General features: G+C 34.9%; 1 protein-coding gene across 7 annotated transcripts in view; it reads left to right on the top strand.

The window, feature by feature from the left end:
* The window catches only part of JMJD1C (jumonji domain containing 1C), a 253,319-nt gene that overhangs the window by 209,112 nt on the left and 30,222 nt on the right, over positions 1 to 13,985 (top strand). For 6 of the 7 annotated variants that reach the window (XM_029931752.1, XM_029931751.1, XM_029931750.1 and 3 more), the window contains exons 5-10: positions 2,548 to 2,672; positions 4,453 to 4,596; positions 4,694 to 4,886; positions 5,000 to 6,687; positions 10,243 to 10,415; positions 10,713 to 12,922. In XM_029931752.1, the coding sequence (XP_029787612.1) occupies positions 2,548 to 2,672; positions 4,453 to 4,596; positions 4,694 to 4,886; positions 5,000 to 6,687; positions 10,243 to 10,415; positions 10,713 to 12,922 (4,533 nt within the window). The remainder of the gene's footprint in view (positions 1 to 2,547; positions 2,673 to 4,452; positions 4,597 to 4,693; positions 4,887 to 4,999; positions 6,688 to 10,242; positions 10,416 to 10,712; positions 12,923 to 13,985) is intronic. The other variant, XM_029931755.1, reaches the window with a different exon arrangement.

Raw genomic sequence — 13,985 nt, 5'->3', positions numbered from 1 at the left:
TATATATATATATATATATATATATATATATACCATATCTTCTTGATCCACTCATCAGGTGATGGACATTTAGGCTAATAGAAGACCAGTTTAATATTTTGAGTTCTATCCAGTCCAGGAAAAATAGCAAAATCATAATTTCAGTAGGAAGCTCGTAACTTCACCAGTTTATTAGCTAATTTGAGTTAAATGACTGACATGAAAGTATAACCACACAGGTGTTTTGTTGATAGGAAAATTTCCATATTACAGAATACTGTTAGGTGTGTCCTTCCTGGAGAAGGAAGCATTGTTTGAGTAAAGGATTGCCCAAAGCCACAATTGATTTCCTTTGAAGAATGCTGTTAGTATGTGATAAAAATGGCCTATTTTAGTTCACCTTCCTCAGCACTTACCATAATACTAGTTTTAGTTTTGTTTCCTTTTTTTAGTAAGTAATAAATTTGCCTATAACATGTGACTTTCAAACCAATGAGATTTTATAATTCTTAGTGATTTCTTTTTCTATCAGCAGTACCATATAAGCTTTTTGTGAAATTGAATTATCAATACTGCATGAAGTATTGATATTTTGTTGAAGATTTTTAAAAAGGAATTCGCTTTTAAATACCCATATTTATCTAAGCTCTCAACTTCCATGCCATTTAATTTCAGTATTAATAGAGATCATCTCTAAGATGTGGCTACTTTGCTTTGTATGGGTACTTAAAGAACAAATCATCTACTTATTAAATTCTTCTTAGGCTAAATATTCTTTAAAATTTATTGTAGAGAATATGAAAAATACGCAGAAGCAGTATATTTCAGCGAACTTCCACGTGCCTATTTTCTAGCCCTAACAGTTATAAAACCTCAGTTGGTCCTGCCCCATCCACACTCCTATTTATTTCCATCAAATTCCAGACATCGCCGTATATTTTAAGCCAAGCCACTGTACCAGTATTATGCCCCCCACATTAATAGTTCTTTAACATTAAATACTGGATACTCAAGTACAAATTTTCACTTATTTCGTAAATGTCTCAAATGACTTTTAACAGGTTTGATTGTTTTTTATTGTTATTTTATTTATTTCTGTATTCTAAATCAGGGGATGCAAAAAGTGTCCACAATTTAATTGGTTGATGTGTCTCAGCTCTTTTTTTCCTCTTTTCCTTGCATTTTATTGAAGATACCAGGCTAATATTTTTTAGCAAGGTTTGTTTCCTCTTTACTTGGAGGTGAAAAACTGAGGCAGTATAGTCCCTGTTCAATCTAAGCAGAATTATATGAGGCTGACTACAAATTGTGTTTTGTGGTAGGAATAAGATGTTAAGAATTGAAAATTGTGCTAATGGGAATTGAAAATTGGTCATATTTGGAGTTATTCTGTAAGCTGTTGCTATATTACATTCTTAGAGTCTTATTCTTCCACAGTTAGGAAAGACATGAGTTTGTATAAATGATTATCAATGTTTTGAATATATTTAATTTATAGGTCAAATGGAATATTTTCTATACCTTTGTTAATTGACTTATATTTTAGGCTGACATTAGCATAGTTTTGTTTTGAAACTGGCAAATAAATAGTAAACTATTAATTGGTACGTTAAATGGCTTATGACGATCAGCCTAGGAATCAGAAAAATCAATTCATTCCTAGCTCTCACACTTAAAATTTTATTTAGTCTATCAACTTCATGTTCTTAACTTTTATAAAAGGGAAAATAATGAGAATTAAGGAAGATTAAATAAGCACTTCCACATTTTGAAAGTACTTTGTAAATTGTTCATGTATAATGCTGTCATCAAGGTATACCAGTTTCCACCTGATCTTTCACAGTTAAGTATTTGATACCATTTTAGTACCTGAATTGAAGAAATTTTTATCTCCCATTATTCTCTTCTGTGGATTGATTTTTGTTTCAATAGATTAGAATATATGCAGATATATAATATTTAATCCTTCCCTTTAAGAAATGAGTTTAATCTAAAAGTACACCATAGTTCTTTATTTAAAATGAATTTTAGTGCCATATTTATAATTCACTTAATATCTCTGTTTATTGTAAGACTGGCAGCTTTTCATTCACAGAAGAATTAAAATTTATAGTTGTTACGTAGTTTTGGCAACTAGAAAACTCAAGATATGGAGTTCCAAAGTAGCTTTTCATTTCAGCCACGTAGTCCTGTACCCCGTTAAGTAGCTTTGTAACCTTATGACTTTCTAGATGACTATAACTTCACATTTTATATTGCCCTCTTATTAACTGATGAACCCAGAAATATTCTTTCTGACTTAAAGTACTTTATTTCCACTGAATTAGGATATATATGTGTAGTAGAGTGTGTTTATGGGAACTTCACAGTTATCTGGCTGTAAGGTATATGTAGTAACTTCTAAAACATTTTTTAAAAACTGATATTTGAATATGATATTACTCATCTATCACAAAACTCCTGTTTCTCCTAAGAGGTAGTTCTTCAATGAAAATATCTTCATTTAAGATACCTGTTTCTTGTGTGTGTGTGTGTGTGTGTGTGTTTGTGTGTTTTTTTTTTTTTAAGGTCCTTATTCCTTAAATGGATACAGAGTGAGAGTATATAGACAAGACTCTGCCACCCAGTGGTTTACTGGCATAATAACTCATCATGATCTCTTCACTCGCACCATGATCGTTATGAATGATCAGGTAAATAGTCCAACTAATAAAACTTTTTTTTTTAAGTTTATTTATTGAGAGAGAGAGAGAGAAAGAATGAGTAGGGGAGGGGCAGAGAGAAAGGACGCAGAGGATCTGAAGCAGCCTCTGTGCTGGCAGGACAGTAGTGAACCCCATGTGAGGCTTGAACTCACAAACAGTGAGATCATGACCTGAGCTGAAGTCAGATGCTTAACCAACTGAGCCACCCAAGTGCCCCTAATAAAACTTTTGAAGAGAGATATTTACAATTCAGGATAGTCCATGCCTCCCAAAAAATAGTTCAACAGGTTGGCACTAAATAAATTGTATCTGATGTTTATTAGAGGTCACTTTGGATCACAGGAAGATAGTATACCAAATAAGATAGTATAACAAATTTATTTCAACAATGATCAAATAAGTCTATGAAATAGAAGCATCAAACTCTTTTAATTGAGTAGTCTTTTTTTTTAAAAAAATTTTGATCAGCTAATATTTCTTAAAATCTGTTTTTCTGTCTCCAGTAATAAATATATTGCTTTTCACTAATGAAAACTAATGCACACCACTGTAGTTCTTTTCAAATCAAGTTTCATAGTTGGTATGCTCCCTTAAGTTTTATGGTGAGTATTGAGGGTATAATTTCATGTGAGGTTTTAAAGAACAGTCTGAAAGTTTTGATTTCAAATCTTTCAAAGCTGTAGTTTATTTACCTAAGAAAGAAATACTTACACCTTGCAACCTGAGTGGATTGTGGAGGGCATCTGAATAACTGAGTATCCCTTTAGAAACAAATCAAATGCTTTGGTTAAAATTTTAGCCAAATTGCTGAATAAATTATATTGGTTAATTGTAGTTATTTGTTTTTCCTAAAATGGTGGCAAACTTTCATTTCATAATGGAACATAGGCTTTTGGTTTTTAAAATAGTTACTTCTTTTACCTGTACTTTTACAATTGTTACCATTTGCATGAATTTACACAATTTTTGTCATTTTCTCTTAAACTCTTTCTTAGTTTTATTTTATAGCTGTTTTTTGGAAATTCCTTTTTTTTTTTAATTAAAAACATTTTTAGTGTATATTTATTTTTGAGAGAGAAAGAGAGAGAGCACGAGCAGGGTAGAGGGACAGAGAGAAAGGGAGACACAGAATCTGAAGCAGGTCCAGACTCCTAATTGTCAGCACAGAGTCAGATGTAAGGCTCGAACTCACAAATTGAGATCATGACCTAAGCTGAAGTTGGATGCTTAACCGACTGAGCCAGCCAGGCACCCTTTAATTTTTAAATATTTTAAAGGTTTATTTATTTTGAGAGAAAGAGAGGGAGACAGAAAATTACAAGTAGGCTCCACACTGCCAGCACAGAGCCCAAAGGCAGGGCTCAAATCCACGAAACTATGAGATCGTGACCTGAGCTGAAACCAAGAGTAAGAAGCCCAATCAACCTTCCCACCCAGGCACCCCTGGAAATTCCTAGTTTTAAAATACATTTTATGACTTGGTATTATAATCCTGATTAAATCTTAGCCTTGCTTTTTAATATATCCTTGAAATAAATACATTTGCTTTTAAATTTTTGGTTAGCATATGAAACAGTAGATTTCAGAATGTTAAAAAGTAATTTTTTTGTTTGGTGATTAAAACTGATTTACTGCAAGTCTGACAGTATCTTATAAATTAGGTATCCCAAACCGATTTTTAAACATTTTCTACTCAGTAGTTATACCTAATATTATATTGACTAGCTGATTGGATTTAATTTTGTTCTTGTTTTGTATCATGAATTAGGTACTAGAACCACAGAATGTCGATCCTTCTATGGTTCAAATGACCTTTCTAGATGATGTTGTTCACTCTTTGTTAAAAGGTGAAAATATTGGCATTACATCACGGCGAAGATCTCGCGCCAGTCAAAATAGCAACGCTGTTCACGTATGTATGTTGTTAACGATGTATTATTATAAATATTTTTTCTTATATTACTTAGGATTAGGTAGTAAATAATCATTGTTCAATCGATTATTTTTAGGGTCATTATACACGTGCCCAAGCAAACAGTCCCAGACCAGCAATGAACTCCCAAGCTGCTGTACCAAAACAGAATACACACCAGCAACAGCAACAAAGAAATACTCGTCCAAGTAAGAGGAAGGGCTCAGATAGCAGTATACCAGATGAAGAGAAGATGAAGGAGGAAAAGTGTGATTATATAGCACGAGGAGGTAGGACTTACTTTTTTTAAGGGAATGAGAATAAAAGAAAAATACACTTAAGATGTACTTATTTACTGTTTTAGTCATGAAAAATAAAACTGTTCCTTTTTTTAATCTTACAGAAAATGCTAAAGGGAAAAACAAACAGTTGATGAATAAAAGAAGGAAACCTGAGGAAGATGAAAAGAAACTAAATATGAAAAGACTACGAACCGACAATGTTTCAGACTTTTCTGAGAGCAGTGACTCAGAAAATTCAAGTAAGAGAACGATAAATAATTCCTCAGAGCAGAAGCCAGAGAATGAATTGAAAAATAAAAACACTTCAAAGGTAAATGGAGAAGAAGGAAAATCCCAGAATAATGAGAAGGTAGGAGAGGAGACCCTAATAATAGATAGCCAGCCTCCCTGGGATCAAATACAGGAAGATAAAAAACATGAAGAAGCAGAGAAGCAGAAGTCTGTTGACACTCAGCTTCAAGACAAAATGATTACTCATTCATCAGAGCAGGGCACACTTTCTGATCATAATCCTAACAATTTACTTCTTCAAGAATGCAATATGGAAAAAACACATACAGTGGAATTATTACCAAAGGAGAAATTTGCATCCAGACCACCCACACCGAAATGTGTTATTGATATTACGAATGACACTAATTCAGAAAAGGTGGGTCAGGAAACCTCCAGTACCTTTGGCCTTCAGACACTTCAGAAAATGGATCCTAATGTTAGTGATTCAAAACATTCTATTGCAAATGCAAAATACTTGGAAACAGCAAAACAAGATTCCAACCAGAGCTGGGTCAGTGATGTAGTTAAAGTAGATTTAACCCAATCAAATGTTAGGAGTGCTTCCTCAGGAAATGATCACCTGAATATGGAAAAAGAGAAAAACCAGTATGTTTCTTACATGTCTTCTCTGAGTGCAGTTTCTGTCACAGAAGATAAGCTACATAAGCGAAGCCCACCTCCAGAAACAGTAAAATCTAAACTTAACACATCAGTAGATGCTCACAAGACAAAATCAAATCCCTCACCTGAAGTTCTTAAACCTAAAATTACCCATTCTCCTGATTCTGTAAAGTCTAAGGCCAATTATGTGAACAGCCACGCTGCTGGTGAGAGAAGACTGGCAAACAAGATAGAACATGAGTTATCAAGATGCAGTTTTCATTCAGTTCCTACTCGAGGCAGTACCTTGGAAGCTACAAAGAGCCCTCTTATCATTGATAAAAATGAGCATTTCACAGTTTACAGAGATCCTGCACTTGTTGGGTCAGAAACAGGAGCTAACCACATTTCACCTTTCTTAAACCAGCATCCCTTTCCTCTTCATTCTTCATCCCACAGAACCTGTTTAAATCCAGGTACCCATCACCCTGCCTTAACTCCTGCACCTCACTTACTTGCCGGATCATCTAGTCAAACTCCAATACCTACTATTAATACTCACCCTCTGACTAGTGGTCCACACCATTCTGTTCATCACCCTCATTTACTTCCTACTGTGTTACCTGGAGTGCCTACTGCCTCATTACTTGGTGGCCATCCACGACTAGAGACTGCTCACGCCAGCAGCTTGAGCCACTTAGCATTGGCACACCAGCAGCAGCAACAGTTGTTACAGCACCAGTCCCCTCATCTTCTTGGACAAGCCCATCCTTCTGCTTCATATAATCAGCTTGGACTTTATCCAATTATTTGGCAATATCCAAATGGAACACATGCATACTCAGGACTTGGTCTACCTTCTTCCAAGTGGGTTCACCCAGAAAATGCAGTTAATGCTGAATCTTCGTTAAGGAGGGTAAGTTACACTGTAGTTTGGCATACATCAGTATATGTGTTTTAGCCAACATATGTAATAAGTGTTTTTCCAATATCCCATTTATTTTTTGGACTTATTATACAATATATTCTAACATATTGTAGTTTTCTAACTATAGTGAAACTTTTGATAGTAACTTTGGAACCATGGAAGCTGAAATCTCAGAAAAGCCTATATATTTTAAAAAGCCAATTTAAGGGGCGCCTGTGTGGCTCAGTTGTTTAAACATCTGACTTTGGTTCAGGTCATGATCTCACAGTTCATGGATTTGAGCCCCACTTTGGGCTCTGTGCTGATAGCTCAGAACCTGGAGCCTGTTTCAGATTCTGTGTCTCTCTCTCTCTCTCTCTCTCTCTCTCTCTCTCTCTCTCTCTCTCTGCCCCTCCCCTGATCACACCATCTCTCTCTCTCAAAAATAATTATGTTAAAAAAAATGTTTTAAGCCAATTTAAGAAGTAGAACTTTTAGATTGCTTCTGACATGTCTGTTATGAAGAATGACTGTCTTTATAACTTATGATACATATCAGCTAAATTATAAGTACAAATTGTGGATTAAAATTTATACAGAATTTTAAGATTTTGGATATATATCTTAAATTATTCTCAAGACAAATTGTTATGTCTCCTAGCTAGATATAGTATTGATGGTATGTTACCGGCTATGACTCTCTGAGGCCTTTATTCTTAGAAGGGTCCCTAAGTTGAAGACTTCTGGTATTTGGGAGTAAACTTGAGGCTTAAGTCCTGCCAACATCAGATGTGAGGAGTATTCCTGAAGGTGGTGGTATAGAGCGCTCTTACTCCTTCATGGGCTAAAAGTGGTTTCTCTAGCTACATTTATTTTCATTCTAAGAAGTGATTGTTGAGGACATTGCCATCCACAGTATCAAATAGTGGAAATGGAGACAACTTAGTCCTTGGTGCAGCCCAAGTTGCTCTTCAACTATTAGCCCCAGAGTTTTTTTTAAACACTACTTATTTTTATTTTGGTAATAAACAATTAACATTAAATTTACCATCCTAATCATTTTTAAGTATACAGTCAGTAGTGTTAAGTATCTTTACATTGTTATGCAACAGATCTCTAGAACATTTTCATCTTGCAAAACTGAAACTTTATACTCGTTAAACACTAATTCCCTTCCCTCTTCGCCCTATTCCTTGTCCAACCACCTTTCTACTTTCTTTCTATGATTCTGCTTGCTTTAGATACTTCATTTGATGGAATCGTACAGTATTTGTCCTCTTCTGGCTTCTTTCATGTATCATGTCTTTGAAGTTCATCCATGTTGTAGCATGTAACTTGATTTTCTTTTTTAATATTGTATTAATATTAATTAATTTTATAATATTCTATTATATGTGTATTCTGCATTTTCTCTATATGTTTGTCAGTGGGCTTATGGGTAACTTCTACCCCTTGACTATAATGGATAGTGCTGCAATGAACTTCTGTATTTTTGACATTTTTCACAAGTTAAACAAGATCTTCAGTAAATCTGTTGGGGGTGACAGTTTGGAATGTAATGCTAGTGACCTCCCACTTACTTTCAAGATAATACTGCTTATGTAGATAGAGCCTCGGTAATAAATGCAAGGGTGGTGCTCCTCGTGCCAAGTCTGTCAGAGGAATTGTTACGTTCTTGGTAACAGTGATGACACAGATTATGGTCAGGAGTCCTTCCTTGATTCTTAAGTTGTGATTGTTGACGTTGTTGGTAAAGGGACATTAGTTAGTGACTAGAGTTCTAATAGTTTTGAAGGATATGTCTTATGGTTTAATCGCATAATAAATAATCAACTCATTTGGGCTCCATTTCTATGTGAGTTTTGGTTTTTAATGAAGACATCAGTTAACTCCACAATTTATTCTGCACCAACATCTCTACATTTGAATTCTTCAATTCTAGAAGAATTTTGCTTACATGGATCTGATCTATAAGCTTCCCATTTCCATTCTTGATGGTGCTATTGAACTTGTGGCAGGAAGAATCTTACTGGAATATATAAATTAGTAGTTGAAGTCAGTGAAGAGTCACTAATTACTACAGTATCCTCTTTACATTATTGAAAGCAGACCTCGTGACCCTAATACCTAATGCACTCATATTTTTTCTCTGACCATTCACTCTCGTGTCACAAATGTAGGTGTAGCTGATACTAGACAAAGGCAGACTAGAAGAACACATGGAACCAAGAGTTGCCAAATAGTTTTGAGGCTTCTTCCATAATTTCCCAGCTCTGAAAAATCAATCTAAGTAACTATTAGAGATAGCTTGGGCAGGATTTTTCTCTCAGTTGTGTCATTCTAGCTTCCATGTATATAAGGGCATAAAATGTCTTATTAACTAGTCATAAATTTGTTAACCTAAAAAATAGCATATCTCATTTTTATTTGTTATGTAAAATTATAAAAGAGTGAATTTAGGTAATATTTTGAACAGAAATGAAGATGTTTTCATCCTAATACTGTGAGAAGTTAAAAAACAATTAGGATATGATTTCTGTTGGTATTTTATAGTCAAAAATTTAACATTGCCATAAATGATTGCAACTTAAAATTTCTGGATAGTATAGAACTGAGCCCTTGTAAACACATTTGAGTGATTTTTATACATATGTACATATGTGTGTCTAATGTGTATATATATTTTTTCTCTTATGTGAGGTTTATGCTTTATAATGTATATTTTTAATCTAAGTAATTTTATAGTATCATGTGTTTGTTATTAATATCATACTGCTTTTGCATTATCACTTTGAGGTGCAAAATATACGCTCTTCATTAAAACCAGAGAGGATTATATTTTCCCAATATCTCAATGAAGTGTAACTCCACAAAATATGGTCTGGAAGAATATCACTATGTCATAGTATAGAAATAATCCTTACTCCTGTAATTAGAGAGTTTTAAGTATCAACATAGAGATCAGTATCACCAGATATTCAGTATGAGAAAGGCAGTGTATGATATATAAAAGATTAATCTTGTTGTAATTCCACACTTCCAAGTTTAATGGTCCAACAGTGCTTATAGTTTGTAGTGGAAACAAAGTACAAGTGGCTTTCAAAATATAACCTGCCAGTTCTAAGTAAATTGTTGCATTGTAAAAGTTTATTATTTTTGACAACAGGAATTGGCAAATGAACTTGATATAATACCTGGTGACATGTACTTTAGTAATAACAAATTCTTATTTTTTTAGTAGCAGTATATATATTTATGGTGTTAGAATGATAGAAAATCTGATGAACTAGGTTTTGTATATTTAGAAATTAAAGGCAATGATTTAAAGATCTGCATTCAGTAAAAAACAAATTATAACAAATTTTGGGAAATTACTATAATGATGTTGATTGATTTTCCTACATCACATGGAAAAATCCATGTGTTATTTATTTGTCTGAATAGTTCTTGTGAGATATATTTAGAAAAGGTCACATGCTTCATAAATATACATTAAAGTCCTGTGATAACTGTGTTTAGCTTTTTCTAGTAATTGAAGTCTGATATATATATTTTCTTAAATAGAATTCTCCCAGTCCTTGGTTACATCAACCCACCCCTGTGACCTCAGCAGATGGTATTGGATTACTTAGTCACATTCCTGTCAGACCTTCCAGTGCAGAGCCTCATCGGTCTCTTAAAATTACAGCACATTCCAGTCCACCACTGACAAAAAGTTTAATAGATCACCATAAAGAGTAAGTTCACCAGTGCTTAAAATTTATAAATACCTTGTCTTTTGTAGTTTTTCTTAAATTGGTTTCTAAACAGGTATTTTAAGTTAAACATCTTAAAACTAGGCTTTGAAATAAGTACTGTTTTTTCATTTTGATAAACCTTCTAGTTTACTCAGTAGTATTAAAGTACATGTAAAGTCATGTACATAGTATTACATACTACTATTAAGTATGTTATATAGCATATACATAGAAGCTACCTTCATATCATACCAGAAAAAGTTGTTACAGAAACCTTTATGTGTGTTTTCTTTACAGAGAATTGGAGAGGAAAGCTTTTATTGAACCATTACGTTCTGTTGCATCCACATCAGCAAAAAATGACCTAGATCTGAATAGGTCACAGCCTGGAAAAGATGGACTATTGCATAGACATTTTGTGGATCCTGTATTAAATCAATTACAGAGACAACCCCAGGAGACTGGAGAGAGATTACACAAATATAAGGAGGAACACCGTCGAATCCTTCAAGAAAGTATTGATGTTGCTCCCTTTACAACTAAAATCAAGGGGCTTGAGGGTGAGAGAGATAATTATTCCAGAGTAGCATTGTCGTCATCTAGCCCTAAAAGCCATGTCATTGTCAAACAAGACAAGGATGTAGAATGCTCAGTGTCTGATCTTTATAAAATGAAGCACTCAGTGCCTCAGAGTTTGCCCCAAAGTAACTATTTCACTACATTGTCTAATAGTGTGGTCAATGAACCACCAAGGTCCTATCCATCCAAAGAGGTTTCACATATATACACTGAAAAACAGAGTAATACCCTTGCTGCTGCAGCTAATCCTCAAACTCTGACTTCATTTATATCATCTCTTTCAAAGCCCCCACCCTTAATTAAGCACCAACCAGAAAGTGAAGGTTTAGTAGGCAAGATACCAGAACATCATCCCCATCAAATTGCTTCTCACTCGGTAACAACCTTCAGAAATGATTGTAGGAGTCCTACCCATTTGACGGTTTCTTCTACAAATACACTCCGGAGCATGCCTGCTTTACATAGAGCCCCAGTATTTCACCCACCAATCCATCACAGCCTGGAAAGAAAGGAAAGCAACTATAGTAGTCTTTCCCCTCCAACTTTAACCCCAGTGATGCCTGTAAATGCTGGTGGGAAAGTTCAAGAATCACAAAAGCCTCCAACTCTAATACCAGAGCCAAAAGACTCTCAGGCAAATTTTAAGAGTACTTCTGAACAGAGTTTGTCAGAAATGTGGAAATCTAATAATAACCTCAGCAAAGAGAAAGCTGAATGGCATGTGGAGAAAAGCAGTGGAAAGTCACAGGCTGCTATGGCATCTGTCATTGTTCGTCCACCGTCTAGTACAAAACTTGAGAGTGTGCCAGCAATGCAGTTAGCTTCCAAAGATCGAGTTAGTGAAAGATCTTCAACTGGGGCAAATCAAACAGATTGCCTCAAACCAGCAGAAGCTGGAGAGACTGGAAGAATCATTCTGCCAAGTGTGAATTCAGACAGTGCTCCCATAAAATCTGAAAAAAATGTCCAGGCTGTCTCACAGGGCAGTGTTCCCAGTTCAGTCATGTCTGCTGTAAATACAGCGTGTAATACCAAAACGGATGTATTCACATCTGCTGCCACTACAACTAGTGTTTCCAGCTGGGGTGGTTCAGAAATAATTTACTCTTTATCAAATACCATTTTGGCCTCTAAATCCTTAGAATGTACCTCTTCAAAAAGTGTCAGTCATTCAGTGGCTCAGATACAAGAATGCAGGGTCAGCACCACAGCTCCAGTTACACCAGCCAGTAGTAAGACCGGGAGTGCTGTTCAGCCCAGCCCTGGGTTCTCAGGCACAACTGATTTTATCCATTTAAAAAAGCACAAGGCAGCATTGGCTGCAGCTCAGTATAGAAGTAGTAATGTCAGTGAGACTGAGCCTAATGCTGTGAAAAATCAGACATCTTCAGCCTCCCTTCTCTTGGATAGCACTGTAGCCTGTAGTACAATAAACAAAGCAAACTCTGTAGGAAATGGGCAAGCATCCCAGACAAGTCAACCTAACTACCATACTAAACTGAAAAAGGCCTGGCTTACTAGACACTCAGAGGAAGATAAAAATACTAATAAAATGGAAAATTCAGGGAATTCTGTATCAGAAATTATTAAGCCATGTTCTGTCAATTTAATAGCCTCTACATCTAATGACATACAAAATAGTGTAGACAGTAAGATGATAGTTGATAAATACGTAAAAGATGATAAAGTCACTAGGAGAAAAGCCAAAAGAACTTATGAATCTGGCTCTGAAAGTGGAGACTCAGATGAAAGTGAAAGCAAGTCAGAGCAGAGGACTAAGAGGCAACCTAAGCCAACTTACAAAAAGAAGCAAAATGACTTGCAGAAGAGAAAAGGTGAAATAGAAGAAGATTTAAAACCCAATGGGGTTCTCAGCAGGAGTGCCAAAGAAAAAAGTAAATTGAAATTGCAGAGCAACAGTAATAGTGGTAAGTTAATTACTTTTTTATCTCAGGTAAAATGGGCTGCTTGTTCTTGTAATAATGGTGCAGGTTCTTTAAAGATGAATGAGCACAGAGGCATCTTTTGACTTTATTTATATGCCCTACCACAATGTATGTGCTCATTGACCTCATTTCTGCATTTCCCAAGTACCTTATAAAAGGAAATGAGAAGACCTATCTCCATTTTTAAGAGACTTGTAGAAATATGTTTTACCTACCACTCCTACTGACAGAAACCAAGTATGTGATTTAGTAGTTACTTAATTTTGACCATTTCTAAGAACTGTCAAGTGGATTCCTAATATTAGGTATTTACCTTTAACATGATATAGTTGTAAAAGAAATCCTCATTACATATACATTCTTCAAGTCACATTTTTAGAAGAAAATTACTTGAATTGGTGTGGATGTGGCCTGTGTCCCTTCTCTCATCTACTAACAAAATTGAAAGCTTATTGAAATTACCTTCCATTTAACTAATATTGCCACTCATTCAAAATGCTCTCTATAATGAGTGAAAGTTAAATAAAAGCAGGAGATTGTGGTTTGTGTGCTCAATTCTACAAAAATCAAGAAAATTTTCCATAAGTATCAAAACTGATACTTATATTTCATTTGTGGCCTCAGGCAAAATAAATGTAATGTTCACTATGAAGTATTTCTGTAGGTTTTTAACTCTAGAAGTAGTTTTTCTCAGTTCGCTTATTTCTTTTTAGGTATGTTGAACAATGCAGAAAGCACTTAATAGTTTCACTATATCCTTGTATTCATCCACATACAATATATGAAATATCTGACAATGTGGACATTCTAGAAGTACTTTCACAAGCATTTGGATACTTGAAGGCTTATGTTTGAGCCTTTCACAGAAAGGTTTTTACACATGACTGGAAACCAGAGGCAAAGTGAAGGAAAGAAAAACAGGAGGATGGAATCATAGAAAAGGACAGTGAGAAAGTGAAAGAACAAAGTTCTACTAGAGACTGAGAAGCTGACAGACTGAAATGCAAATATAGTCAGAAGAAAGAAAGACAGGGAGACTGATATT

The sequence above is a fragment of the Suricata suricatta genome, chromosome 2, assembly GCF_006229205.1.
Source record: "Suricata suricatta isolate VVHF042 chromosome 2, meerkat_22Aug2017_6uvM2_HiC, whole genome shotgun sequence".
Lineage (NCBI taxonomy): Eukaryota > Metazoa > Chordata > Mammalia > Carnivora > Herpestidae > Suricata > Suricata suricatta.
Note: the sequence above shows the minus strand (reverse complement) of the source record. Positions and strands in the feature narration are given on the sequence as shown.